Source organism: Palaemon carinicauda, chromosome 1 (assembly GCF_036898095.1).
Source record: "Palaemon carinicauda isolate YSFRI2023 chromosome 1, ASM3689809v2, whole genome shotgun sequence".
In the NCBI taxonomy this organism is placed as follows: domain Eukaryota; kingdom Metazoa; phylum Arthropoda; class Malacostraca; order Decapoda; family Palaemonidae; genus Palaemon; species Palaemon carinicauda.
This window is the reverse complement of record NC_090725.1, coordinates 103,214,681-103,241,176: the sequence shown is the minus strand read 5'-3', so window position 1 is coordinate 103,241,176 and position 26,496 is coordinate 103,214,681. Positions and strand designations below refer to the sequence as shown.

The window sequence follows — 26,496 nt, the reverse complement described above, 5'->3', positions numbered from 1 at the left end:
GATCTTCTGTGCGCGACAACTACAAGAGAAGAGCCTCGAACAACAACAGCCCATAATGTTCATCTTCTGGGATTTGAAAAAGGCCTTCGACAAAGTACCTCGACCTGCCATGTGGGCTGTCCTCAAAAGATATGGCTGCCCACCCGATTTTGTCAAGCTGGTGCGTGCCCTCCATGACGGAATGGTTGGGAGAGTCTGCCACCATAATTCTCTTTCAGACCCATTCCCCATCAACGGCGGCCTGAAGCAGGGCTGTGTTCTGGCCCCGACGTGTTTCTCGCTATACACCGCAGCAATGCTCAACGAGATTCCCCCAGACACACCCTCAGTCGACCTACGTTTCCGCATGGATGGAGGCGCTTTCAACCTCGCTAGACTCCGCGCCAGAACCAAGACCACCTTGTGTGCAGTGCGAGAACTGCAGTATGCTGACGACAATGCCACCCCAGGTCAGACGGCAGAGGACCTGCAGTCGTTAGCTGATGCATACAACTCTGCCTACGAACGTTTTGGGATGCAAGTCAACTCAGACAAAACCAAGACCCTCGTCCAACATCCACCAGGACTGATGCTCCCCAACTTCAATACCACAGTGAATGACCAACCGTTAGAACAGGTGGACCAGTTCTCCTACCTAGGGAGCATCCTAACATCAGCTCCCACAAGCAAAAAGGACGTGGAGAACAGGATCAGGGCAGCCCACTCCGCCTTTGGCCGACTCAACTGCCGCGTATTTAACAACCACGCACTGACAATGACCACCAAAATAATGGTGTTCAGGGCAGTAGTCCTCTCCACGCTCCTGTATGCATGTGAAACATGGACGCTATATAGAAACGATATTAAAATCCTAGAACGCTTCCAACAAATGAAACTGAGGCAGATCTTGAAAATCCCCTGGGAGAGCCACACCACCAACATTGAAGTCTTAGAACGTGCCTCGCTGACCAGCGTGGAGGCCACCATCATCCACCACCGCCTCCGCTGGATAGGACACGTGCATAGGATGGATCCATCTAGGCTCCCAAAGAAAATATTCTACGGAGAACTGACCCAGGGCACCAGACCACGAGGAGCCCCAATAATGCGCTATAAAGATCAACTAAAGCGCACCCTGGCTCTAACTGACATCGATCCTTCCTCATGGGAAGAAACAGCCAGGGACAGGAAAACCTGGAGGAGTACAGTACACCATGGCACCGTGGACTTCGAGGAGAGGAGGAGACAAAATGAGGAGGCTAAGAGGAGAAGAAGGAGAGAGCGATTAGAACAGCCCCGCCCACCACCTACCCTCCCATGTGAACACTGTCCACGACTCTTCCACCACAGACTAGGACTTAACAGCCACATCAGGCATAAGCACCCACCCCACAGATAGGAGGCTGATGGCTAACGACAGAACCCAATACTCGGACACGAGTGGGCGCCGACGACGACGATGTCCTCATCCACAGAATTAAATCAAAGATCCTAATAAAGGGATTTTGACCAAGGAAAAATCTATTTCTGGGCGAGAGACCCGTGCCGCCCAGTGAAATGCTCCTTTAACATCATTTCTAAGGTAAAAACTGCTATGAATTTACCAGAGAAAAATTTTGTATAGGAATGCTAGGTTGAACCCAGCTCGCTCACCTTAATAAGGTGTCAGTATAATACTGGAGCGCTGAATAAATCACAACCAGAGGCCTCGCACCATTTAGATATCTCCTGTCAACATCCCCGAACAGCGAGGTGCCGTTCAACATCCTACTACTACTAGCAATCCCACGCCAGTGACGTCATTCTTTTTTCATAGCACCACTATTTAATCCTTATTTTGCCTTAGTGTGTGAATTTAGCTGGTTTTTTCTGGATTTACCTCAAGATGTCGGACTCCAATGTCACTCCATCTAAGTTAAGTACCAGATCTATGAGTTTTGAGATTTTGGAGGGGGCCTTGCCCTTTTTTGCTTATATTATAACAGCTTTATTGTTCACGACCCCGCGTGGGTCTTTCATGGTGCCTGGCTCCCTCCTATCTCTCTCTCGTTTCGTTCTTAACAATTTTCAATGAGTCCTCCATACTGATTGTTTCTCGTTATGAACTTTATGGGTTTCCACAGTTCACACACTGTATTAATTTTCATATTGTCCTGTTATTATGATAACATTTATTACATACGTGTGCGTATTATCGGTAGGTTGGCATGCCTGGTCGCCTTCGGGCGTTCCTATTCCACTATATTATTACTTGGATTATTCGTTCGCACGCCACGGACTTGCTTATCATTTTAACGTCATTCGCTTGCTTGCATTAGCTCGAGGGGCTTTCATGAGTCAGATATTACATATTAGTTTGCATTTGGTTAGCACTTCACTGACTCTGTGTTATGTTGGTAGCCCTGCCGCAGCGCTGTCAGGCTTGGGCTTCTCCTGTCTCATGTTCGCTCCCTCGTTTGTTTTACGATTGATGTATAGTTAATTTTATTATTATCATCATCCAGCATGCCTTCCTATCTTATTTTACCATGTGTTATGTTTTTTATAGTGTTATTAGTCTTTCCACATGATCATATCAATCGTGGGTCTGGCAGGTTGGTATACCTGCTATCGCCCCACTCCTAGCCTCCCTCCCGCCCGATATCCCACCCCAGGGTTACCTCCCTCTCTCTCTCGCGATCGAGTTAAGAGTCACTTTATTGCGTAATGATCCTCTCCCGGGGGCATTCGCTTTCTTTGCACGGGCGGTTCCCGTTGATCTGTGAGGCTTGCTATAATTATACATTAACGTACATTACTTACTCTTTTGTACTACTCTACCCGGTCGTAGTCGTTTTCTTTCCGTCGCTCGTTTGGCCAACGATCGGCGGGAAGTTTTCTGCTCGGTCCGTGGTACCTTGTCATGTTATATTATTTATTAAGTTTTGTACGTACTACTCCCTAGGTCCCGCACGTCACGGACCCATTAAAGATCCCTTCCCCCCTCTAGTGTCACGCACCTCATATAGATATATATATATATATATATATATATATATATATATATATATATATATATATATATATATATATATATATATATATATATATATATATATATATATAGACTTTCATTACGGGATCCCCGGAAGTAGCTTTTATACATTACCATCCGGTCGAATTGTTTAGTTCCACCTCCGGAGCCAACGTTACTCATTCTTACTTGGATTAACTTTATATATTAGTCACATATATATTATATATACGATCCTTGTTCTCGACCTTCCCTTCCCTCTTTTGATATGATCACGGTTACGGTCTGACTTAATTTCAATTCCTTTACAATCAAAATAGATCTGTTATTTTGATATTGATATTTCAACACTCCGGACCCACCGGGTCCCGAATTTTCTTACATTCAATATACTTTATGGCTATATATAAAAGATTTTTATCATGATATTGACATATATATAAGTAGATATTTAAGCTCCGGGCCCCTAATTTGCTTTCATTTAAGATACTCTTGTATCTTTTGTCTTACAGACTGTACGTATATAAAAATTTTTTATCATGATGTTGATATATAAATCTTCTATCATGATATTGATATCATTCATCCACAGAATTAAATCAAAGATCCTAATAAATGTCTATTCAGCATACTCAAGATAGAATGATATTGAATTTCTAAGATTCTTGCTGGGTCTCCTTAGCGAAAATAAAAGCAATTGCCCATTTCTTTCTTGACTTTATCCCTTTTGCCCAGATCTCTGGGCATTCGACCGTATCTTTGCGTAGTATGAAGTTAGAGTATGGTCGGCATTCTGACACTAGGAAGTCTGCATGCTACGTCCGGCCAGTCTACAAACTGCTACGTCTGGCCAGTCTACAAACCACTATGACATGCCTCACGGTCATCTCCACCAGACATCACTTTAGTGGAGTCTGGAGCATCACTGGCAGCAGACAAGGACCTTCCCATTCATCATATTCCACTGAAACAAGAGGTATGGGAAGATCGTACAAGGTAGCTGAATGGCACAAACCTCAAATATTGCTCTCTACATCCTTGCATGCCGGAAAGGCTTCTTGCATTAAGAGGCTCACCACTGATCAACCTGTTAGCCACATGGTTAAACAAGAAGCTCCCGGTGTACTTTTTCATATGCTAGACCCAGAGGCAGCAATTGAAAACAAGCTTTAGCACCTCATGGGACGACATGGATGCCAATGTCTTTTCTATATTAAGATTGATTCGATGACTGATCAACTAATTGTTGACTTCATCGGGTCTTGGCATGACTCTGGAGAGTCTCAGATGGCCCTATACTGAGTGGTACTCCAATCTGCTGGCCCTTATTGAGGTCCTGAGAGTTACCCCTGTGGCCTACTCTACTCTGTCAGCTACACCTTCATGAGTAATACTAGTACCTGAAGTTGCTATTCACACAGGACTGAAGAGACATCTGGGTATCTGCAATTGTCCTTTAGAGTTATATAACATGGAAACTGGGCCATCTTCTGTGATTGGTGTCTGAAAGAGGCGTCGCTCTGGTTGAAACGTCTCTTTAGCAGAAAGTAGACTTCATCTACCTCCACGAAGAAAAGCTCCTCTCTCTCAGCTATGAATGTCTGTCAATCAGTCTTGAGGCCGATATTTAGGATAAAGGTTTTGGATCTCTTCTCCTCATTGAAATTGTTAATGCTTGAGAGGAGCTTCAATCAGTCTTGCCTTTGCTACGGACCTCATATCCGAGCGAGACGTGACTTTTACCCTTAGGTCTCTTACAGATATGCTATAGGAGCCCCTGAGGTGGTCATCTGACAGGGATATGACCTTCATGAGAGACATTTTGCAAGCCTTAGCATCGGAGAAAAGAGTGGGAGAGTTGCACGGACTATGTCATTAAGGTGGATGCTCGGGAAGCAGGAAGATCTTCAGTTTTACCCAAACTTTGTTGCCTAAACCTAAAACCTAGCAGTGCACAACCCAAGATTCAAGACCTTCTTCATCCTCTCCCAACCAAATCAAACACCTCTGACAGGGATCAAGATTAGATGCTTTAATGCCCTCTCAGAGCCCTGCGGCGCTATCTGAACAGAACTCAGTCAGCACCTCGGGCTTGAGAGACCGCGACTTAGCAGGGACAAAAAAGAAGAATGCAAGAACACTTTTTTTCTGGCTTTGAGTAACAAAAGAGCAAAATAAACATCAGCTAGCAAAGGAGTTAAGCACCAGGCTGAGGCAAGAGCTCAGAAAGTCAGTGGTATCAGGCAGAAAATCCCGTTCAGGAACAACTTAAAGGTGTATCATGTGCTAGCACTAGATCCTCTCCACCTCCCATTACCTACAGGACTATATCAGCAAGTCCTTCAACACTTTTTTTTTTCTTGGCCATGTTGGCATCCAACAGGTTGTGTAGTTAGCACAGCTCCTAGAGGCAGAAAGTATTTCATCCAAGGTAGCATTATAGCATACACATAGATTGAATTTGGGATGACTAGTTTTTTCACTTCTTCTTGCTTCCCTCATCATCTTAGGGGGGCAGCAGCCATGACTGTTATAGGCTCGATTAGATGCTAGGAGTTAGTACGCTCCATATCAGGTACTGTATGTGTAGAAGTATATTCTAAATATCCCTTTAACTAAGAGTGAGAATTGTTGAATGTGTATCAAACTCATCAGTTGTCTCTGCCAGGTACATTCCCCGACAATAACTCCCGACACGGAAACAGGTTCCTCAGTGACTAAATAGATTGTTATGAAAACCCGGTAGTGTATCACATTCCCTAGTGATATCTCCCAGATAGATGAAGAAGGGTTCCTTGGTGACCAAATACTGTACCTGGTTTAGTAAACTAGGTACTGGCTCAAGCCCTTATAGACTTCATCACAATGATTAGCAGGTAGGAGGTTTTCTTCTTCCAGGAAACGAAAAGGACTACAGTTCATGTTGTAGGGAGTTTGTTCTCACGAAGGAATCTCTCCTATTTATATAGGAGGCCAGGGAGGGATCTTTAAGAGCCTTGTACCTCAATGCCTGAGGGAGGATTTTGGTACAGCATTAATCCTTCCACAAACCCAAGCAGAGGATTCAGGTGGTGTCCCAGGGGTGTCCTGACAGTCATCCTGTGCCTTGGTGATCTTTTTTTTCTCCTTAAGACAGCAGGCAGTGTCTAAGAAGGCGAACATGCAAGAAAACTGTGTTAAACTACCGCTGTGGAGGATTTATTTTTGTTTTATTTTAATTTTTGTTTTTTGCCAAATCTTGAGAGAGAGAGAGAGAGAGAGAGAGAGAGAGAGAGAGAGAGAGAGAGAGAGAGAGAGAGAGAGAGAGAGAGAGAGATGATTGTTTGTAGTGAGAAAGACTGTTGGTTTAAATGAGATTGTTTGTTTATGTTTTTAGCTAGATTACGACAGTGGTGAATGTCTTGGGTGAATGCTTTTTTTTATTTGACTGCTGCTCGATTCAGTTGTGTTTGATCATTTAATCATTTTTCGACCAGCGTGGAAGTTATTATATATTTCAACAGCCGTGATTCCTCCTTGGAATTACTTATTCCTTTTAAGAACATTTTGTTTTGACTGAAGATAGTGTTGATGGCCTGGATTGTGATAAAGGATTTCTATTTGACTGCTCTTTGAAACGAAAGACCTATTGATCACCGGACTTTGAATTTCTTTTGGACCTGGTTAATACGTATGCTGATGATGAATATGATGATGATGATGATGATTATGATTACGCTCACGGCTTAAATCAATGAATACATTTTGTATTGACTGAGTGTCAGTGTTGCCATAGTGTGGCGTTGCAACAGAGTTGTTGCGTTGGGCTTGAAAGGACTGTTAGCCCTTGTGTGGACGAAGGTGTCCACACACCTATATTATATGTTAAAAGTGTTTTTGTTTGTTGGTTTTTTTTGTTAGTTTTAAGTTTTTGTTAGTTATTTTGAGATTTGACTGCAGTTTATTTTAGTATTAAGTGATTATTATAGTTATAAGTGTGGTTGCTGGTGTTTTTCGTTAAATATTCTAGAATATAAGGAAATATAGTTTTAAGGTTATGTTTAGTTTTTTTTACCTTCTGTTAAAGAGTCCAGTTTATGATAACGTAAGGGGAAAGTATGTGTTGAGGAGACAACTGTCAGTAAGTAAGATTCAAGGGTGTGGGGGTTGTTTTTGCAACATCCCGCCACACCGCAGGCATTTCTCCTTCACATAAATCATGGGTTTCTCAGCTCCGGGCAATCTTTCAGCATTGGACGAAGGCAGCTCCTCTGCAGCAGGCAAGGACACAACTGGTGAAACCAACACACAGCGATCCTTTGAAGGTAGAACAGCAGCTGAGGTGGCAGCAGGAAGAGAAGACTTCTGAGATCCAGCAGCAACTAGAGCCTCCAGGAGCTTTCCCAGCAAAGTGGCACTATCAATGTCAAAGGCAGGACACAGTACACAAAGGTCTGGATCCTTGCGGGAGTCATAAACAGCAGTCACATCAGTGGCAGCTTCTTGTGAGGGAGGCAGGGGGATATTACCTTTACTAAAAGAAGGGAATACTCCTGTCTCACTCAAGGAACTGCCTGAGGGCAGGGGGGACTACCTTTCTCTTCTTCCTTCCTCCACTGACCTTGGCCTAAGAGGAAGAGAAAACAGCTTGCTTCCCGCCCGAAGGAGGGATGAAGGAGCCAGAGAGTTTGTTTGGCACTAGCTTGGGCAATGACAAGACCAACACTGGATTTGCATGTCTCAGGGCTAATAATACTTAACTTTCAATATCACCACCAGTCCAGGAGCCTTTTTTCACCCTTTTGGCATCAGCATCAGGACAGCTGCAACCACAGGTAAAGGGAACCTTTCTTATAGTCCTTTTGGGCTTTAGGTGCACCATGGGCATCACTACTAGGGTCACTGGCAATGGCAATACGCACACAATTACTGAAGGCACTGACACTGGAGATATCGGAAGTAAGGTAGCCTTAGCTAGCAGCTCCCACAATAAAAGGAATTGAAGGCCTACCTACAGGTCACAGTTCCTTGGCATTCTACAAAGAAGAATTTATAGCATATGTTATAATGGTAATCCACAACAATAACAAATGCGGCCATTTCTAGTCCACTGCAGGACAAAGGCCTAATCGTTTTTCATGTCTGGGGTTTGACTATTCCATCACCACGCTGGCCATTGCAGATTGCTGATAGTGGGAGACTTCAGTCTGATCACTCATGCTAAACCAACTCTGATAAAACTCCCCGATTTAGATCCGAGTTCTCCCTGCTCCTGAAATATATTCCCTGGAAGCAAACCATTGGAGTATACCCAAAAGCTTCAAGTAAATAGTAAACTTGAAGTGAAGTGCATAGCCTCACCAGCATAGTCATGGGTGTTGCCAAGAATGACAAGGGAGAAGTTTTTCTTATCACTTCTCAAGAATACCCCTACCACGATCTATATTCGGTAAATTGCGATACTGTAATTGCCAACAATCTTGTCCCTAAGTTACAAAGGGAGAGAATCAATTGCTGGTTTAGCCATAAACCGATGCAGTGTCCAACCTAAACTCGAATCCTGCTTCATTTTATTATTGACATGAAGTTAATAAAAAGTATTCACACTAAAACGTATGAGAAAAAGATCAAACAGCCTTGGATAGGACATAACAGTGCGACCATAATCGTTGCAGCCAATGAAAATAATGATAATGAAGTCTGACATGAGGGTGGGCAAAGATATCTAGCGCACTCTCGTCACCTGTCGTTAACTATCTCATTAACGATTTTAATGGCTGTTTCAGCTACACTTGAGACATTCCATATTTCAATAGACAAAACTTTTGTATATACATTTGAGCAAATACAGTAATGAACTTGCTTATAAGAACAAATAAGTTGCTAATTTTCTTAACAAAATACGGAACTAACCTGTAGCTTTCTTATGAGGTAAAAATAATTCTTTCCCCAAGTACCAAGCACCAATTGCATATAACTTAATATAATTCCACAACGTCCACAAAAAATGCTGCATCTTGCCTAGACCTGGAAAAGAATTTTTTTTTGTTTATCACATCAAGCAGTAAAGTGTGGGTAAAATGAATTTCATTAATGAATGAATAAAAAGATACTCATATGGAATTCAATTCTGATTAAAGAGCACAACTCAACCCAATTAAAACTGCTATTTTGGGGTCATTTCAAACTTAATCTTCACTTGTTTCTCAACTGATTTTCATCTTATAAAAAGCATTTTAAGATAGTTTTCTTAGTAAAAATTTTACAGAACATACTTTTTTATAAGTATCTTTTCCAAACATATATAAGTTTTTATAATTTTTCAAGACCCTTCCATAAATTTTTAGGGCATAGAATTTCCTAATCTTTCCCTATATGAATGGTAAATATTGTTCAATAAACAAAAATGTCAAATTTGAAAGGAATTTTGTATTTTTCTTAACTATACAGACCTGAGCTCTTTACTAATGATATATTGTTCCAGCGTCGCTAGAAAATAGCCACAAACATTTTACGTGACGTATAACAACCCGCCACCAGTTAGTCGGGGTAGACCAGACAATCACCTAGTGTATTATGTCACTTTTCATTGCAAGCAGGACTTACCGAGGGACAGGTGATGTGAGCCAAGTATGAGTAAAGAGCTCTGGTTTGCATGGTTAGGAAAAATGATATTTTAATTATAAAATAAATTTTTGAATATACTTACCCGGTGAATATATAATAGCTGAGCCTCCGGCGGCTCGACAGAAAAACACACAAAAACTCGCGAGCGATCGCTATGAAGGTTGCGGGTGTGCCCACTAGCGCCAACTATCGGCCAGATACCGCATATACATGTAAACAGACCCAATTTTTCTCATCCCGCTGGGTCTCTATCGGGGAGGAAGGGGGGGCCTTTAATTTATATATTCACCGGGTAAGTATATTCAAAAATTTATTTTATAATTAAAATATCATTTTTAAATATTTAACTTAGCCGGTGAATATATAATAGCTGATTCACACCCATGGTGGTGGGTAGAGACCAGAGTTAATTAAGTTTACAGCGTATATGCTTAGAGTTTTTGACAGTTATATCATAACAAAACCCAAATATATAAGGGTACCTGGTAAGGAAGTTGACTTAGACGATTACTCTGCCTTATTAGTCTGTCTTCCTCACGAAGCCCAGCGATTTTCTTAGGATGCTGAAAGACTCCCAGGAGCTGAAGTATTAAGGGCTGCAACCCATACAACAGGACCTCATCAAACCCCTAATCTGGGCGCTCTCAAGAAATGACATTTGACCACCCGCCAAATCAAAAAAGGCTGCGAAAGGCTTCTTAGCCTTCCGTACAACCCAATTAAAAAACATTTCAAGAGCAGATTAAAAGGATATTGGAATTAAGGGAATGTAGTGGTAGAACCCTTACCCACTACTGCATTCGCTGTAACGAATGGACCCAGTGTGTAGCAGTCCTCGTAAAGAGTCTGGACATCTTTTAAGTAAAATGACGCGAATACCGATTTGTTTCTCCAAACGGTCGCGTCCATAATACTTTGCAGAGATTTATTTTGCTTAAAGGCCACGGAAGTTGCTATAGCTCTTATTTCGTGCGTCTTAACCTTAAGCAAGCATCGGTCTTTTTCATTCAAGTGAGAATGAGCCTCTCGTATTAAAAGTCTGATAAAATATGACAAAGCATTCTTTGACATAGGCAATGATGGTTTCTTAACTGAGCACCATAATGCCTCAGATCCACCTCGTAAGGACTTAGTACGAGCTAAGTAGAACTTAAGAGCTCTAACTGGACACAGCACTCTTTCAAGTTCGTTGCCTACGATCTCTGACAGGCAAGGTATATCAAAAGACTTAGGCCAAGGACGAGAAGGCAGTTCATTTTTGGCCAGGAAACCAAGTTGAAGTGAACATGTGGCTTTTTCTGTAGAAAAGCCGATGTTCTTACTGAAGGCATGAATTTCACTGACCCTTTTAGCCGAAGCCAAGCACACTAGGAAAAGCGTCTTGAGGGTGAGATCCTTCAGGGAGGCTGAATGTAATGGCTCAAACCTGTCTGACATGAGGAACCTTAGGACCACGTCTAAGTTCCATCCAGGAGTTGCCAAACGACGTTCCTTAGAGGTCTCGAAAGACTTAAGGAGATCTTGGAGATCTTAATTGTTGGAAAGATCTAAGCCTCTATGACGAAAGACCGAAGCCAACATGTTCCTGTAGCCCTAAATCGTGGGAGCTGAGAGGGAGCGAACATTTCTCAGATGTAAAAGAAAATCTCCGATTGGGCTACAGAGGTACTGGAAGAGGACATAGATGCTGGCTTGCACCAATCTCGAAAGACTTCCCACTTCGACCGGTATACTCTGAAGGTAGAAGCTCTCCTAGCTCTCGCAATCGCACTGGCTGCCTCCTTCGAAAAGCCTCGAGCTCTTGAGAGTCTCTTGATAGTCTGAAGGCAGTCAGACGAAGCGCGGGGAGGCTTTGATGAACATTCTTTACGTGGGGCTGACGTAAGAGATCTACCCTTAGAGGAAGACTTCTTGGAATGTCTACCAGCCATTGAAGTACCTCGGTGAACCACTCTCTCGCGGGCCAGAGGGTAGCAACCAACGTCAACCCTGTCCCTTCGTGAGAGGCGAACTTCTGCAGTACCTTGTTGACTATCTTGAATGGTGGGAATGCATATAAGTCCAGATGAGACCAATCCAGTAGAAACGCGTCTATGTGGATTGCTTCTGTATCTAGGACTGGAGAGCAATAGATTGGTAACCTTTTGGTCAACGAGGAGACAAAGAGGTCTATGGTGGGTTGACCCCAAGTAGCCCAAAGACTCTTGCCCACGTCCTTGTGGAGGGTCCATTCCGTGGGTATCACCTGACCCCTCCGACTGAGACAGTCTGCCAAGACGTTCAAGTCCCCCTGGATGAATCTCGTCAACAGGGAGATGCCTCGATTTCTTGACCATATGAGAAGGTCCCTTGCGATCTCGAGCAGCGTGAAGGAGTGTGTGCCTCCTTGCTTGGAGATGTAAGCCAAAGCTGTGGTGTTGTCTGAGTTGACCTCTACCACTTAGTTTCGAGGAAAGCTTTCGAATTTCATCAAGGCCAAGTGGACTGCTAATAGCTCCTTGCCGTTGATGTGCATGCTCTTCTGACTTGAGGTCCACAGACCCGAGCATTCCCGACCGTCCAGGGTCGCACCCCAACCCAAATCCGACGCGTCTGAGAACAACACGTGGTTTGGGTTCTTGACTGCTAGGGATAGTCCCTCTCTCAGACTGATATTGCTGTCCCACCATTTCAGGCATGCCTTTACTGGTTCGGAGACTGGGAATGATACCGTCTCTAACGTCTTGTCCTTGTTCCAGTGAGAGGCTAGATGGAACTGGAGAGGCCGAAGGTGTAGTCTCCCTAGCGAGACAAACTGCTCCAGGGATGAGAGAGTCCCTACGAGACTGTTCCAACTCCTGACTGAACAAACGTTCTCTTTTCAGCATTAGTTGGACTTCGAGCAGGGCTTGTTCTATTCGGGTGGCAGACGGAAAAGCCCGAAAAAACTGGACTGCGAATCTCCATCCCCAAATATAGAATAATCTGGGATGGGATCAGTTGGGACTTTTCTAGGTTGACCAAAAGTCCCAACTCCCTGGCCAGACTCAACGACCAAAGTAGATCCTGCAGACAGCGAAGACTGGACGATGCTCTGAGAAGCCAGTCGTCCAAGTACAGGGAGGCTCGGATTCCCGATAGATGGAGGGATTTTGCCACATTCCTCATGAGCCTCGTAAACACGAGAGGAGCAGGACTGAGGTCAAAGCACAGGGCTCGAAACTGGTACCCCACATTCCTGTAAACAAACCTCAGAAACGGTTGGGAATCCGGGTGTATAGGAATGTGGAAGTATGCCTCCTGAAGGTCGAGAGAGACCATCCAGTCGCCTTCCATTAATGCTGTCAAGACAGCCTGGTAGACTTCATCGTGAAGTTTGTCTTGACAATGAACACATTGAGCGCACTTGCCTCTTACGTACTCCTGCAGTGAACATGGCTGCCAGATCATTGGAGCCATCCCTGTAGATTTGTTCCTGCAGAGAACGTGGCTGTCAGATTATTGGAGCCATCCCTGATAGCCTTGTTTATGCATGACATAATTGCACAGCAAAACTTCAAACGCTCGAAAAAACTCCTAACAGGAGATGGTCTAGCTCTGAAGCCGACCATAAAATCTTGGAGCGTCTCATGGCCAGGCGCCAGGGAGAGTCTATGAGGTTTTAGAAGTCTATCTGGGCAGAGGCAGGAACTCCCAAGCCGAGAACTTCTCCCGTGTCATATCAGACTCTCGCTCTATAAGCCAGCTTAAAAGTAGGGAAAGCAAAGGCTGTCTCCCCCAAACTCCTCCTGGTGATTAACCAGTCGCCTAGCAAACGTAAAGTTCTCTTAGAAGAGCGAGAGAGCACTAGCTTAGAAAACAACGGCTTCGAAGTAGCTAGGCCTAGTGTAAACTCTGACGTTTAGACGAACGAGGAGCAGCAGTTACAAAAAAATCCGGACAAAGATCCTTAAAAATCAGCATGATTTATTTAAAGTCCATAGAGGGCTGAGCAGCTTTAGGCTCCTCTCCGTCTGACAGAGTCCTCAAGGGAATATCAGTAGGAGGGGGATCAGCAACTTCCTCATCTGAAGGAACCTTGTCCGACAATAGCCGAGTCTCAAGCAAGGGAGAGACCTGCCGTGGTGGCAATGCTTGACAAGCAGAGTCCACACGCAAAGGAGCAACAGTAGCAGTCAAGGACGCTATGTCATGTAACTGCTTAAAGGACTGACCAGCAACAACAACAGGTGCGGGAGGACGCTCGACGTCAACTCGAGACTGCCTTGACTGCCTAGACTGAGCAGTCAAAACAACTCTTGACTGCGGTGCTTGACGCTCAACATCAAAACAAGTCAACTATGCTGGTTGGCGAACGTCCTGAACGTCAACAAGAGCAAGCGGCAGTGGCTGAACGTCCACAAGCGGCTGAGAGTCAACACGGGACTGCATTGAGTGAGGCTCTACAAAACACGATTGACGTGACTTTGTAACGTCAATGTCAACAGGACGAGCAAAGGCTCGTTTGGGCGGCTGACGGCCAGGATCTCGATCAGCTAAGCGGCGAGGATCATCGTGAACCTGCTCAGCAGAATAGTCCTCCATAAGAGAGGCAAGCTTATTCTGCATGTCTTGCCGTACAACCCATTTAGGATCAACGGGAATGGGTGCGGTAAGAGACGAGGGTAACGTCTGTGACTGCAAAACCTTGCCTACAATAAGACTCTCGGAGCCTGTGTTACGCTTTTGTTTAGGCGGCGAGCAGTCTTCCGATGACTGCATAGGGTCAGAGCTGTCCCAATGGCTATAACCAGGACGCTGGACCTGTCCTGAAAGGACTGACTTTCGCTTTAAGGGCCTCGAAACCTTGCTCCACGGTTTCTTACGCGAAAAGCCTTCGGATGACGAGGAGAAAATCGTCTCGCTCGTCTTATGGTAGGGGCGGTCTTGATGAGACACGCCTGAAACCATAGAGGGAACGTCTGTTCGCTGATCAAGGCCTCTCGAACCCATAAGTCGTACGACATTACTTCTCCCCTGGGCTTGGGAGCTTGCAAGAGGTCTCGGACTAGGCGAACGACAGGCACGAACAGACGAACCCTCGGTCGCAACACTGATAACACTTTGCGCAATTATCACTTTATCACTACGATTTTCTGTTTTGCACTTACTTCACTGAAATCGAATTTTTCAACAATTCACATTAGGCATGAATAAAACTGATTTCTACCTGAAGCACTCAATTCTACCCTCATCAAAAGGTTATAATTGCGAAATAAGTCGTATAATGTAAGCACATTAATACAAGCAAAAAACAGTAAACATATATTAAGATAAAAAGATCAGTGGCTGGGGAGGAGAGTAAACACTAGTTCATTCAAAACTACGTTTTCAATCTCTCACCGTACAGTGCCTTGGGACGAGAATAAAAACTAAAAACGTTTTATCCTTTCTCCCCGTACAGAGACTAGGGACGAGAGTAAAAAACTGACTCGAGAACAACGTTACTCGCTTGGGACGAGAATAAAGATCGGAACGTTCTCTCTTCCTCTCTCTCTCTCTCTCTCTCTCTCTCTCTCTCTCTTGATTTCGCACCGAAGAGAAAAGCCCACTTACCTTTCGTCAATAAACAGGTTATTTGACCAAAGGAAAAAACTGAAGGGACTAAGAAAATGAAAATTAACAAGTTCCTTTAAATTAGTATTTAAAACATTTAAGTTTGAAAGAAGAATGAACAAAACGTCAGAATCGATTTACTCTTTCTGCAAAGTGAAACCGTGATTCTTTCTCTCTCTATCGTAACGATAGAGCGCAAACTGCGTAGCATAAATAAACTAAGCGTTAGTTCATCTTTGAAACAGTATGAAGACTATTCAAAGAAAATCTTTCATAAAATATCTACTAAAAAATATTCATTTAATAAGTTTTAAATCATTTAGTCTGTAAAAGTTATTTACGATTGAAAGGGCTCAACGTTGTTTAACTTCGGTTTCCAAGTTAGGACCGCCTACTCTCGGATTAGGGGAGGAATAGGTAAGGTCGCATATAAACAAATCATTAAAATTTATTTTGATGTTTATTATAAATGGAAAGCTAATCGAAGAGGCCTAATATAGGCGGTTGAGATATAAAATATATAGAGGAAAATCTATAATTAACAACAACAATTTATAACGTGATAAGATAATTGCTAAAAGCCTAAAACACACTTCCGTACTAAGGGAAGGGTCGGCCATTTAAAAGTCAAAGAAAGTCCAAAAAACAATCCAAAGTCATCAACAATGAAATCTATCCAAAAACGAGTTCAAGATTTAAATTGAAGATAAAACACCTGCACTGCGAAAGCTCAAACCAAAAGGAAGTACTTCACCAAGACTGTTGAAAAACTCCAGGTTAACAGCGAGTAATGGTACGTCTCGTCGATCAGACCGAAAGAGAAAAATTGGGTCTGTTTACATGTACGTATATGCGGTATCTGGCCGATAGTTGGCGCTAGTGGGCACACCCGCAACCTTCATAGCGATCGCTCGCGAGTTTGTGTGTGTTTTTCTGTCGAGCCGCCGGAGGCTCAGCTATTATATATTCACCGGCTAAGTTAAATATTTAAAAATAATAAATTTGAAAGTAATTTGTAGTTTTCCTAACTATACAAAGCTTGAGCTCTTTACAATGGGTATATATATATTGGCAAAAGCTGAAACTAGCCATAAAACTACTGTATTAGTGAGGTACAGTATAACCATCCACCGCTAGAGGGATAAGCCCATGGCGCAGGTCCCGAAGGTCTCTGCCTCAAAATTTGTCGTGCCCTATAGACATGACAGTGAGGGATGGGGACTGTAAAACAGCTACCGTAGCTCATCAACGTCGTGATCCGAAGAGTTGGAATAGCCGACCACTCTAGTGAGGAAGGCATCGCTCCCCAACGGGCAGGTGCTCAACACTGCATGGCGACATTCGGTGCTTTGTGCGCTGCAACCTTTCAGTGCTCTGAGCATATTCAGTCTGAGGTAGGGCAGCTTAATCCGCAAGCTGAAAAGACTGATCTTAGTCAACTTCTGGCTTTACCTCAAGAGGACCCCCTGACTAGTAACCCCTAGGGGTACTAGTCTGCAACTGCTCTCGTCCATATGCCAAAGCAGTACGAATGAAGGGTGGAATAGCAGAAGCGAAGGTTGCTGCAGCTAAGGGCACGAGAACCTGGGGAGGGTGATATGCGGTACGACTGTGTCCCTTGCTGTAGAACCTCCAAAAGCAGTTCCTCAAAGGGTGAACCAAAGATCCCCAAGGAAGGCCAAACAACAGCATCAATGGAGAGACACTTCCCTAAGGCCGAAGGCGGCACTGCTATGCTAGGGTAAGCGACCGAGTCCTCTGAACTTAAGGGTTGTTCAGGGGGTCAATTGGCCACCAATCTTACTTGATCATCCTCCAGAGGAGAACGACCAAGCAGAGTCAACCTTCAAGAAAGACCCGAAAGGAGAAGAATCCCTTCCGATTCTACTTCGTCTGCTACCGAATCTGATCCACTAGAGGATGGCCACTCCCAACATTCATCACAAGAAAACTCCTGCGGGCAAAAATGGCTACTACATGCAGGAAAAAGGGAATGAGGATCTGTCTCAGCAGTCAACATTTAAGTGCCACAAGGGCTACCTTCCCCGCCGGGAAAAATCTGCATGGTAGGAAAACCTCACAATACACAAGCACTCCTGAAAAGAGAGAAATTACAGAGCTAAAGCCAGTTTGCATTTGAAAGAGAGTGACAGCACATACACTCTCTGACAAGCCAAAATAAAAAGTGATATCACCAGTATGAGCATGAGCAGAGTGGCTGGTTTAACCCCTACTACTTTTACTTCACTAAAAGGTTTATGGTTAGCTTCAGCTTTTGCTGAAACAAATATCCATTGTAAACCGTAAAAGGGTTTATATTAGGGGTTGGAACAAATACAAATTACGCTGTACTTCCAAATTTGTCATTTGTTCCTACACACATACAAATCTTTTGCTCTTTACCATGGAGACATAGCCTTAGGTGGATGAAAGTCCAAAACACAACTGGCTGGGCACTTGACCAGGGGTATAACTGTGCTCATGAGATGTTTACCCTGACGCCTTGTGAACTCTCGGTTTATTAAGCTAGAGGGTTGACGGTCTGGGCAATAGTGGTAAATGTGTGGAAACTAAGCAATGTGTCTAGACCAAATAAGGATATTAGAGTGGGTAACACTTCTCTTACCTAACCTAGACATTGCCTGACTCCCCTGCACAGGGAGAACGGGGACAACAAATATGGTATTTTTATTCTAAAATAAATTCTTAAATATACTTACCAGGTAGTTACATATATATATATATATATATATATATATATATATATATATATATATATATATATATATATATATATATATATATAGCTTTAATCTCGCGTTTTGACGCGTCCCGACAGAAATTCAAAATTCGTGGCGATTGCCGCCATGACAGTAGGTGGTCATACACGAGTGCCATCACACGTAGGCTAACAGAACTATTCCCAACCATCTTCAGAAATTCCATGTCTCTGTTTTCAGAGGGGAGGAGGGAGGGTCCTTATATATATGTAACTACCAGGTAAGTATATTTAAAAATTTATTTTATAATAAAAATACCATTTTTAAACATGTAACTTCCCTGATAGTTACATATATATAGCTGATTGACATCATAGGTGGTAGGTTGAAAACCTCATCCCATTGGGAGTTCGTATGATTATTAATAACTACAATTAGTAGTACTAACAATCTAGTTCTAGCCTGATAAGGAAGCTGGCTTCACAATGATACTGCCTAATTTCGCCTGCATTCCTTGAGAGACTCAGCGACCACTCCGTGGGCTGTAAAGTCTCTTGGGGCTGCCACAAGGTCCTCGACCTCTAGTGCGGCTAGACCACCATCCTTGCAAACTTGGCATAGCCAAGGATACCAATTCTGGCGTTATAATCTGATAAGGAAGCTGGCTTCACAATGATACTGCCTCATTTCGCCTGCATTCCTTGAGAGACTCAGCGTCCACTCCGTGGGCTGTAAAAGTCTCTTGGGGCTGCCACAAGGTCCACGACCTCTAACGTGGCTCGACCACCACCCTTGTAAACCGGGCATAGCCAAGGATACTGAATCTGATTACCTACTCCAAACTTTAGAAAAAAAAATAATAAAAAAAGTAACTTGACTTGTATCCCAGACTGTGTAAGGTTGCTATAACCTTCGCAGACAACCTGAGAACACAAATACAAGAAAAAGGCAAGGGTATAATAAAAGATTATAGGGTAGAGGCAGTAGACCCTTCTCTAACTACGACGCTAGAGGTAACGTACGGACCCAGGGAACAGCAATCCTCAAACCGGGTCTGGACATCTTTGAGATAGCAGTCTGTGAAGATTGATTTCCTTTGTCAGAAAGAAGGCTCCAAACTTGACTTCATTTTATTGTGTTTGCAAGCCATAAAAATTGCTACGGCTTTAACCTCGTGTGGTTTTACCTCAAGGATAGGGAAAACTTCTTACTCACAATCCTGGAGAACTTTCCTTATTAAATCCTTAATGAAAAAAGCCAGGGTATTCTTTGAAAAAAGCAAAGAGGGCTTTTTAACTAAGCATCAGAGGCTGACTGTCTCAACTTTGAAAAGAAAGCCTAACTGAAGGGAGCAAATTGTATTGTCTCCATTAAAGCCCATCTTCTTGCTGATGGCTTTTAACTCTCATAATCTTTTGACTGTAGCTAATGAAATTGGGAGAAGAGTCTTCTTGGTAAGATACTTCCAAGACACCTTGTCCAACTGTACAAACGTACTTGAGGTTAAAAAGGCCAGGACTATATCCAGGTTCCACGAGGAGGCTGGATTGAGATCTGAGAGATCATTGTTACCTGACACTCCAATGTGTCGGTTACAAAAGACAGAGGTTAGTATGCTGCGGTATCCCTTGATAAAAGGTACAGCTAGCTTTTCTTTTGTACGCAGATACAACAGAAAAACTCTGCTATATTGGCTATAGAGGTATTGGTAAAGGAAAGTCTATTATTCCTGTACCACACTCTAAATATGTCCCACTCGGACTAGTAAACCCTACTAGTTGGTAATGATCTGGGTGTATCTACCAGCCACTCCATCATCTCCGCAACCCAATGTCTCATGGGCCAAAAAGGAGCTATCATGGTCATGTGGACGTTGGGCGAATCCCTGAATCTTTTTCCGGACTCTGTCCAGGATCTTGAATGGAGGAAAAATGTACACGTTTAGACCTTCCCAGTTCCGAAGAAAAGCATCCACTGCAACTGCTTCCTGGTCTGGTACTGGAGAGCAAAAAACCAGCAACCTCTGTGTCATTTTTGAGGCGAAGAGGTCTATCGAGTGTTGACCCCACAACATCCAAAGGTTGGTGAACACCTCGAGATGTAGGGTCCATTCTGCAGTAAGAACTTGTCTTCTTCTGCTGAGCAGATCCGTCCTGAGGCTTTTCTCCCCTTCTAAAAGTGAGTAATCAGTGCTTGGTGAATGGCCACTAGCTCTTTGATATCTATGCGTCATTTCCTTTGAGACTCCATCCACAGATCCCTGTCGAGAATCGTATGTGTCAAACAGGGACAACATCGACTTCTCTAGTTTAGACCGACCAGACACTTGAAGCGCGCGAACTCAACCGTGTGCTGATTGCTGCGAGGGATCGTCAACCGTTGCAGGGTGACCATCAGGGGAAAGTCCTAGCGACATTTCCGGAGTGCCTTGAGCGCGATCTGAACTGATTGTCATCCTGAGAAAAATGAAATTCTGTGAGGGTGATAGTTAAGATTTGGCCAGGTTACCATCAGGCCTAACTGTTGCGTTAAGGGCATTATCCTTTGAAGAGCTTCCAGACACTTTACTTGTGATTCTGCTCTGAGTGGTCAATCGTCTGGTTACAAAGAAAAAACCTTACTCCCTTTATGTGAGGCCAGGGAGTCATGTTGGACATCACCCGGGTAAAAAATGTACTTTTACAATGGACTGATGTCCAGAACAGGTTTTCATAACCACCCCCCCCCCCCTCCCACGAGCTTTTCGGAATTAGGAAAAGTATGTTGTAAAAACATCTCCGAGGGAGTGTCCTCTACAATTCTATGACTGATTTCGACAGCATAAGGCTCAATTGTTCTTAAAGAGCTGCTGCTTAGCTACCTGAGTGGACTGTTGTCAATTCTAAGGGCATTGACGACATGAGAGGCATAAACCGACTCACTTTTTGATTTGGTTTGTTGTCTTGAGAATCTGCGAGTTTGACCTCCAGTCGCAATCCTCTGAGTTCCCCTTGAAGGGGCTCTCCCACGAAAAAGCTGACAAGTGGGAAGAGCCTCCTTTCGTAGCCTATGCTTGCTAAAAAGCTAATTGGAAGGATCTATTTAGCAGTCCTAGAGAAAAAATCTTGCGCAGCCTGTTAACCTCTGAATAAGGGACAAACCTGAAGATAAAAAGGGACAACATATAGTCCTCTTTTTAAGAACTCCTGCTGTGGAAAGGGGTGGAAAGTTTGAAGGGTCATCCCTCTCAGGCTTATCCAGACAGGCAATCAGATGCATCTGAGCCTCATTCTTAGGGTCTGTGGCTTCTGCGAAAGTTCCGAGAGTCCAGTCCGTAAGGCTGAAGACTTCTATTGACTAAAAGTTTCCTTCAGCCGATGGTCCATTTCAGAATTGGAACACACAAACTTTGACTTGTTCATGGTTGAAGTGAGGAGTCAGCAGGTCTGGAGAAGTCTCCTTGGGAGAAGATGGAACTCCCAAACCAAGAACTTCCCCCAGATGAAATACCACAAACTAGATCTGGAAGCCAGTAGAGTTTGAGGAAAAGAAAAAGGTGGTCTTCCCTAGATCCTTTCTCTTGGACGTCTCTTGGTTGAAAGATGAGAAAACTCTCTTAACATATCTAGCCAGGAAAATATTCTTGAAGGAGGATTTTTTTTTTTTTTTTTTAAACTCAACGGTCTGTAATGAATTCTGATATTTGTCTTCTAATTCGGCTAATGGAACATAGATTCCATTATTCGAATGAGTAGGAGACAAAACTGCGTCATCCTGTCTGTTATTATCTTCCAAAAAATTCATCTTGTCCTAAAGAAATCTTGTGAAGGATATCGTCCAGTTGCGAAGAAGCATCACGTTTATGTACTGAAAGCCTCGGCGGAGAGACAGGTTCCACTGCTTCCAGCATAAGATCATCATGCTGTAAGGAAGCAATAACATCTGTAAAAACATGTGAGGGAAAATCTTGATCGCCTGCGTACAGCATGCGTTTAGCATGTTGTATGTCAACAGCGTGACGCAAGAGAGCGTTAGTTGTGCGTTCAGAAAAATCGCGAAGGAAAGATAAAAACTTATCTATCCTGTTGTGAGGACAGAAACTTACGGTCTATTAAATTTCTTATTCCTGATTTAGATATTAATCTTTGGCACTGTCGTTCAATTAGTTCATTATGCATGTTCAGATCTCCCTGGACAATTCTATCCTGTTCGTAATACTAGGCAGGCAGTTAATTCTAATAGCCAGGCCTTCTCCATCATGAGGCTCAATACTACACAGTATTCTAGAAGTTTTATTCCAGCTGTCACCAAGTTGTGGAATGATCTTCCTAATCGGGTAGTTGAATCAGTAGAACTTCAAAAATTCAAAGTTGGAGCCAATGTTTTAATGTTGACCAGGCTGACATGAGTCTTTTTATAGTTTATATATGACATATCTGTTTTTGACGTTGTTAATAATTTATATATGACAAATCTGTTTTGACGTTGTTACTGTTTTTAGAATGATTTATTGTTAATTTATTTTCATCATTTATTTATTTCCTTTCCTCACTGGGCTATTTTTCCCTATTGGAGCCCCTGGGCTTATAGCATCTTGCTTTTCCAACTAGGGTTGTAGCTTGGCTAGTAATAATAATAATAATAATAATATGAGTCCATCATGGGTCCAGATTGAGACTGTTGTATGTTTCCATGAGAGGTATCAGACAAATGCACAAGTCCCGAATGCTGTGAGTCTGCCGCGAGCCGTGAAGAGGCGTTAGCATCGCGTTCAGTCAATCGCAAGGAAGAGACAACTGTTTGTCCATAGTGACTTGGGGACAAAAACCTGACTGTCTTCGTCCTGCATATGTCCAGGCTGACGCATGTGTCTAGGTTGCCGTGAGATCTCAGACTGATCAGTTTGCCGTGAGCTGTCCGCGTGAAGCATGCGTCCGCATGAGCGGTAGTCGCACGTACCGCAGAACACGAAGGTGAGACAACTGCTTGACTATCTTGTCGAATGGATAAATTTTGACTGAGGGAGAGACCAGACTGGAGTCTGCATCTGCCATAGCGTCTGCGTCTGCCGTAAGGTCTGCGTCTGCCGTGAGGGAGAGACCAGACTGCCGCATGTGTCCGCCCTAACGCTTGCCACAACGCGAGCTGATCGCTGAGAGGGAGCGTTTCGCCGAGGGGTATCGTCAACTGTCGATACTTCTAGCACGCCTTGTGAGCGATCTGAATCGTGTATCGATTGTTGTGAGAGACCTCCCGCGAGAGACCAGGCTGACGCCTGCGTCCATGTTGCTGTAGTATGCCTCCCACATGAGCGGTATGCCGTGGGGGAGAGACCAGACTGCCGCAAGCGTCTGCTCTGCCATTTGCCGCAACTGAGCTGATCGCTGCGAGGGATCGTTGCTGAGTATCGGATGTTCGATACTATCGGAAGACCGCTTTCTTGTCTATTGCTGTCCTTAGATTCTTTTTGGTGGTTTTTCTGATCGGGAATCATAAGCGTCAAACAGGGACGAAAAAGACCTCTTCAATTCAGCCAAATCAGATACATGATGAGCTTCGTGTGTGCTAACTGAACGATGTATAGATGCGCGATCTGAATCGTGTATCGATCGTTGTGATAAATTGTCAACAATATTAACGTTTGCTTCCAGATGATTACCAGGTGAAAGAACTTGTGATATATCCTAATCTGGGGGAAGGGAAGGAGCGTGTACCGACGTAAAATGAGCACCTTCTTCATCCGACGGTCTATGCGTATTACATAATTGTTTCTGTGCTGACACGTCATCTTCGTCCGAAAGAAACACCTCCGGTGAACACCCGTCACCGCAGGAGGGTTTATTAGGAGACATATGTCTCTTGCGTGATTTAGAACGTAGTGGTTGGCTCCAACCAAGTTGCGGTTTTGCGTCCGACGAAGACTCATATATTTTAACCTCGCTTTTACTGTTAAGATGGAACGATCTGTACATTGTTAACATGACCGCTCGAGGGGACGTCCGTTTACTAATCAAAGTCTGCCATATCCTTTGGCCTTTCGACATTCCTTCTCCCAGGGGTTGGGGAGCATGAAAGAGGTCCCCGGCTGGGATTACAACGGACACGAACGGACACACCCTCCACTGAATTGACATTGAACACTAGCACTTTTAATTGTTACACATTAGATCTTAATAGCCCTTTCGTCAAGGGCTAGAAAGAAAATACAATAGAATATATGATTAATATTAGTAATTTCAAATCGAAATATAAAATAACGATGCAAGTAATTGTGAAAACAAAAAACAATTGTCAAGTATATTACGTATCGTAGATTTACTGCATTGCGTCATTATATGTGCCATTGAACACTAGCACTTCAAACTATTTTACATTAGATCATAATAGACCTGCCCTTTGCGAGAGATTATCCTCTTTAGTCAAGGGCCAGAATAAAAATACAATAGGATATATGAATAATATTAGTATTCTCAAAAGCGAAATATTAAATAACGATACAAGTATTGTGAAACAAAAACGACCGTTTAATATCTGACATATCCCTTAGAAATACTACAAGCGTAAAATGACTGTATGCTCGAGAAAAACTCTAAATCGAAAATTGACTAAGGGAAATATACTAATAGGACAAATATATACTTGAAAATAATAGATTTCCCTACATTATAAACATACTTATGCTTAGTAAGCTAATATTAAAAAATTTCTTGCAAGAAAAGAAAATAAATCACATAATGCAAGTCATACTATGTAGATTACGTCACAGGATTGTGACGTCATCACGAAGGCAGACTGAATTCCTTCAAGGTAATTACATTCTGCTTGTTAAGAGTTACATTACAAAATAGTGACATCACAATGTTTAATGTAGAAAATGTCTACCTTCCATTATAACTTTAAGAGTTGTTCGATAATAAAGTAGGGGGAAAAAATCTTTGATCCCTCAAAGTACGAACAAGGAACGAAAACAAATATATACATGCTCCCTGTTAATTACAGTGTGGGAAGTAAGAGCAGCTCAAAAGCCATTCTAGTCCAACACCCAAAGTTTAACAACAGAAGAGCCATTACTGGGTTTGAAAACTTGTTTATCCTTGAAAATCAAGTTCAATTAAACTGTCCAAGTTGGACCAGCAAAAAAAAACTATCCTATATAATATCTTCGATAGTTGAAAGGCAGTGAAAGCTAATAATAATAATCAGACAAAAGGTACTTCACCAAACTGTAGAATAAAGTAAAATATCCACGAAACGAATTCCCGAGGTGTTGATTCGATCAACGACAGAGAATTTCTGTAGATGGTTGGGAATAGTTCTGTTAGCCTACATGTGATGGCACTCATGTATGACCACCTACTGTCATGGCGGCGATCGCCACAAATTTTGAATTTCTGTCGTGACGCGTCGAAACGCAAGATTAAAGCTATATATATGTAACTACCAGAACGGAGCTATCAGTGTCATCCTGGTTTCTTCGTGGGATACGAACTTCTGTATCACTTTGTAAAGAATGCATAAACCTCGAAGTGTGACCAATTCATTAGAAAAGCGTCTATGTGTATGGCTTCGGGATCCGGTACTGGTGAGCAGTAACACTCCAGTCTCTCTGTCTTTGCGGTTGCAAAGAGATCCACGAGAGAACGACCCCATAACCGCCACAGACTTTTGCAGATGTCTTGGTGTAAAATCCAATCTGTGGGGAGAATCTGACCCCTCCTGCCGAGTCTGTCTGCACTCACATTGTTGACTCCCTGAATAAACCGAGTCAAAAATGTCACTTTCCTTTCCTCTGCCCATATGAGAAGAAGTCTTGCTATCTCGTACAGAGTCCATGAGTGGGTTCCGCCTTGCTTTGTTGTATAGGCCAGAGCTGTAGTGCTGTCTGCATTGATTTGGACTACTTTGCCCCTGATATGCTTTTCGATGCCTTTGAGGGCCAGATGTATTGCCAAAAGCTCCTTTTGGTTTATGTGGAGAGTTGTTTGCTCCACTGCCCACGTTCCCGAGAGCTCCTTCTTCCCCAGTGTTGCCCCCACCCCGAGTTTGAGGCGTCGGAACATAACATGAGATCTGGGCTCTTCTGATGTAAAGACAAGCCTTCCTTCAGTCTGTGCTCGCTGTTCCACCACTGAAGATGTGACTTTATAGAGTCCGTGATGGGAACGCTTTCCCTGTCGAGACTGTCTCCTTTTTTCCAATGTCGATTGAGATGAAACTGAAGGGGGCGTAAATGCAACCTCCACAGAATCACAAACTTCTCTAATGATGAGTCTCTCCCCAGAAGGATCATCCATTCCCTTACGGAACTGAGTTCTTTCTTCAGGAAAGCTTGGATTTTTTGGAGAGCTGACTGTATCCTCACAGGCGACGGAAAAGCCCGAAAACTCCGACTGTGAATCTCCATCCCCAAATAAAGAATCTCCTGGGATGGAGTCGGTTGCGATTTTATCGAACTCACCAGGAGGCCCAGTTCCTTGGTTAATTCCAGTTTCATTCTCAGGTCCTTCAAACAGCAATCGGTTGAGGAGGTTCTTATCAGCCAATTGTCCAGGTACAGGGAGGCCCTGATTTTCCTCGAATGCAACATGCTTGCTACATTCAGCATGATCTTGGTGAATAATAGAG

The 26,496-nt window shown here is 43.3% G+C and overlaps 1 protein-coding gene across 2 annotated transcripts in view; it reads right to left on the bottom strand.

The window, feature by feature from the left end:
• Positions 1 to 26,496, bottom strand: part of LOC137650425 (dehydrogenase/reductase SDR family member on chromosome X homolog) — an 833,317-nt gene that overhangs the window by 97,051 nt on the left and 709,770 nt on the right. For both annotated transcript variants that reach the window (XM_068383662.1, XM_068383667.1), the window contains one exon: positions 8,885 to 8,998. In XM_068383662.1, coding sequence (XP_068239763.1) covers positions 8,885 to 8,987 — 103 coding nt within the window. In that variant the 5' untranslated portion in view covers positions 8,988 to 8,998. The remainder of the gene's footprint in view (positions 1 to 8,884; positions 8,999 to 26,496) is intronic.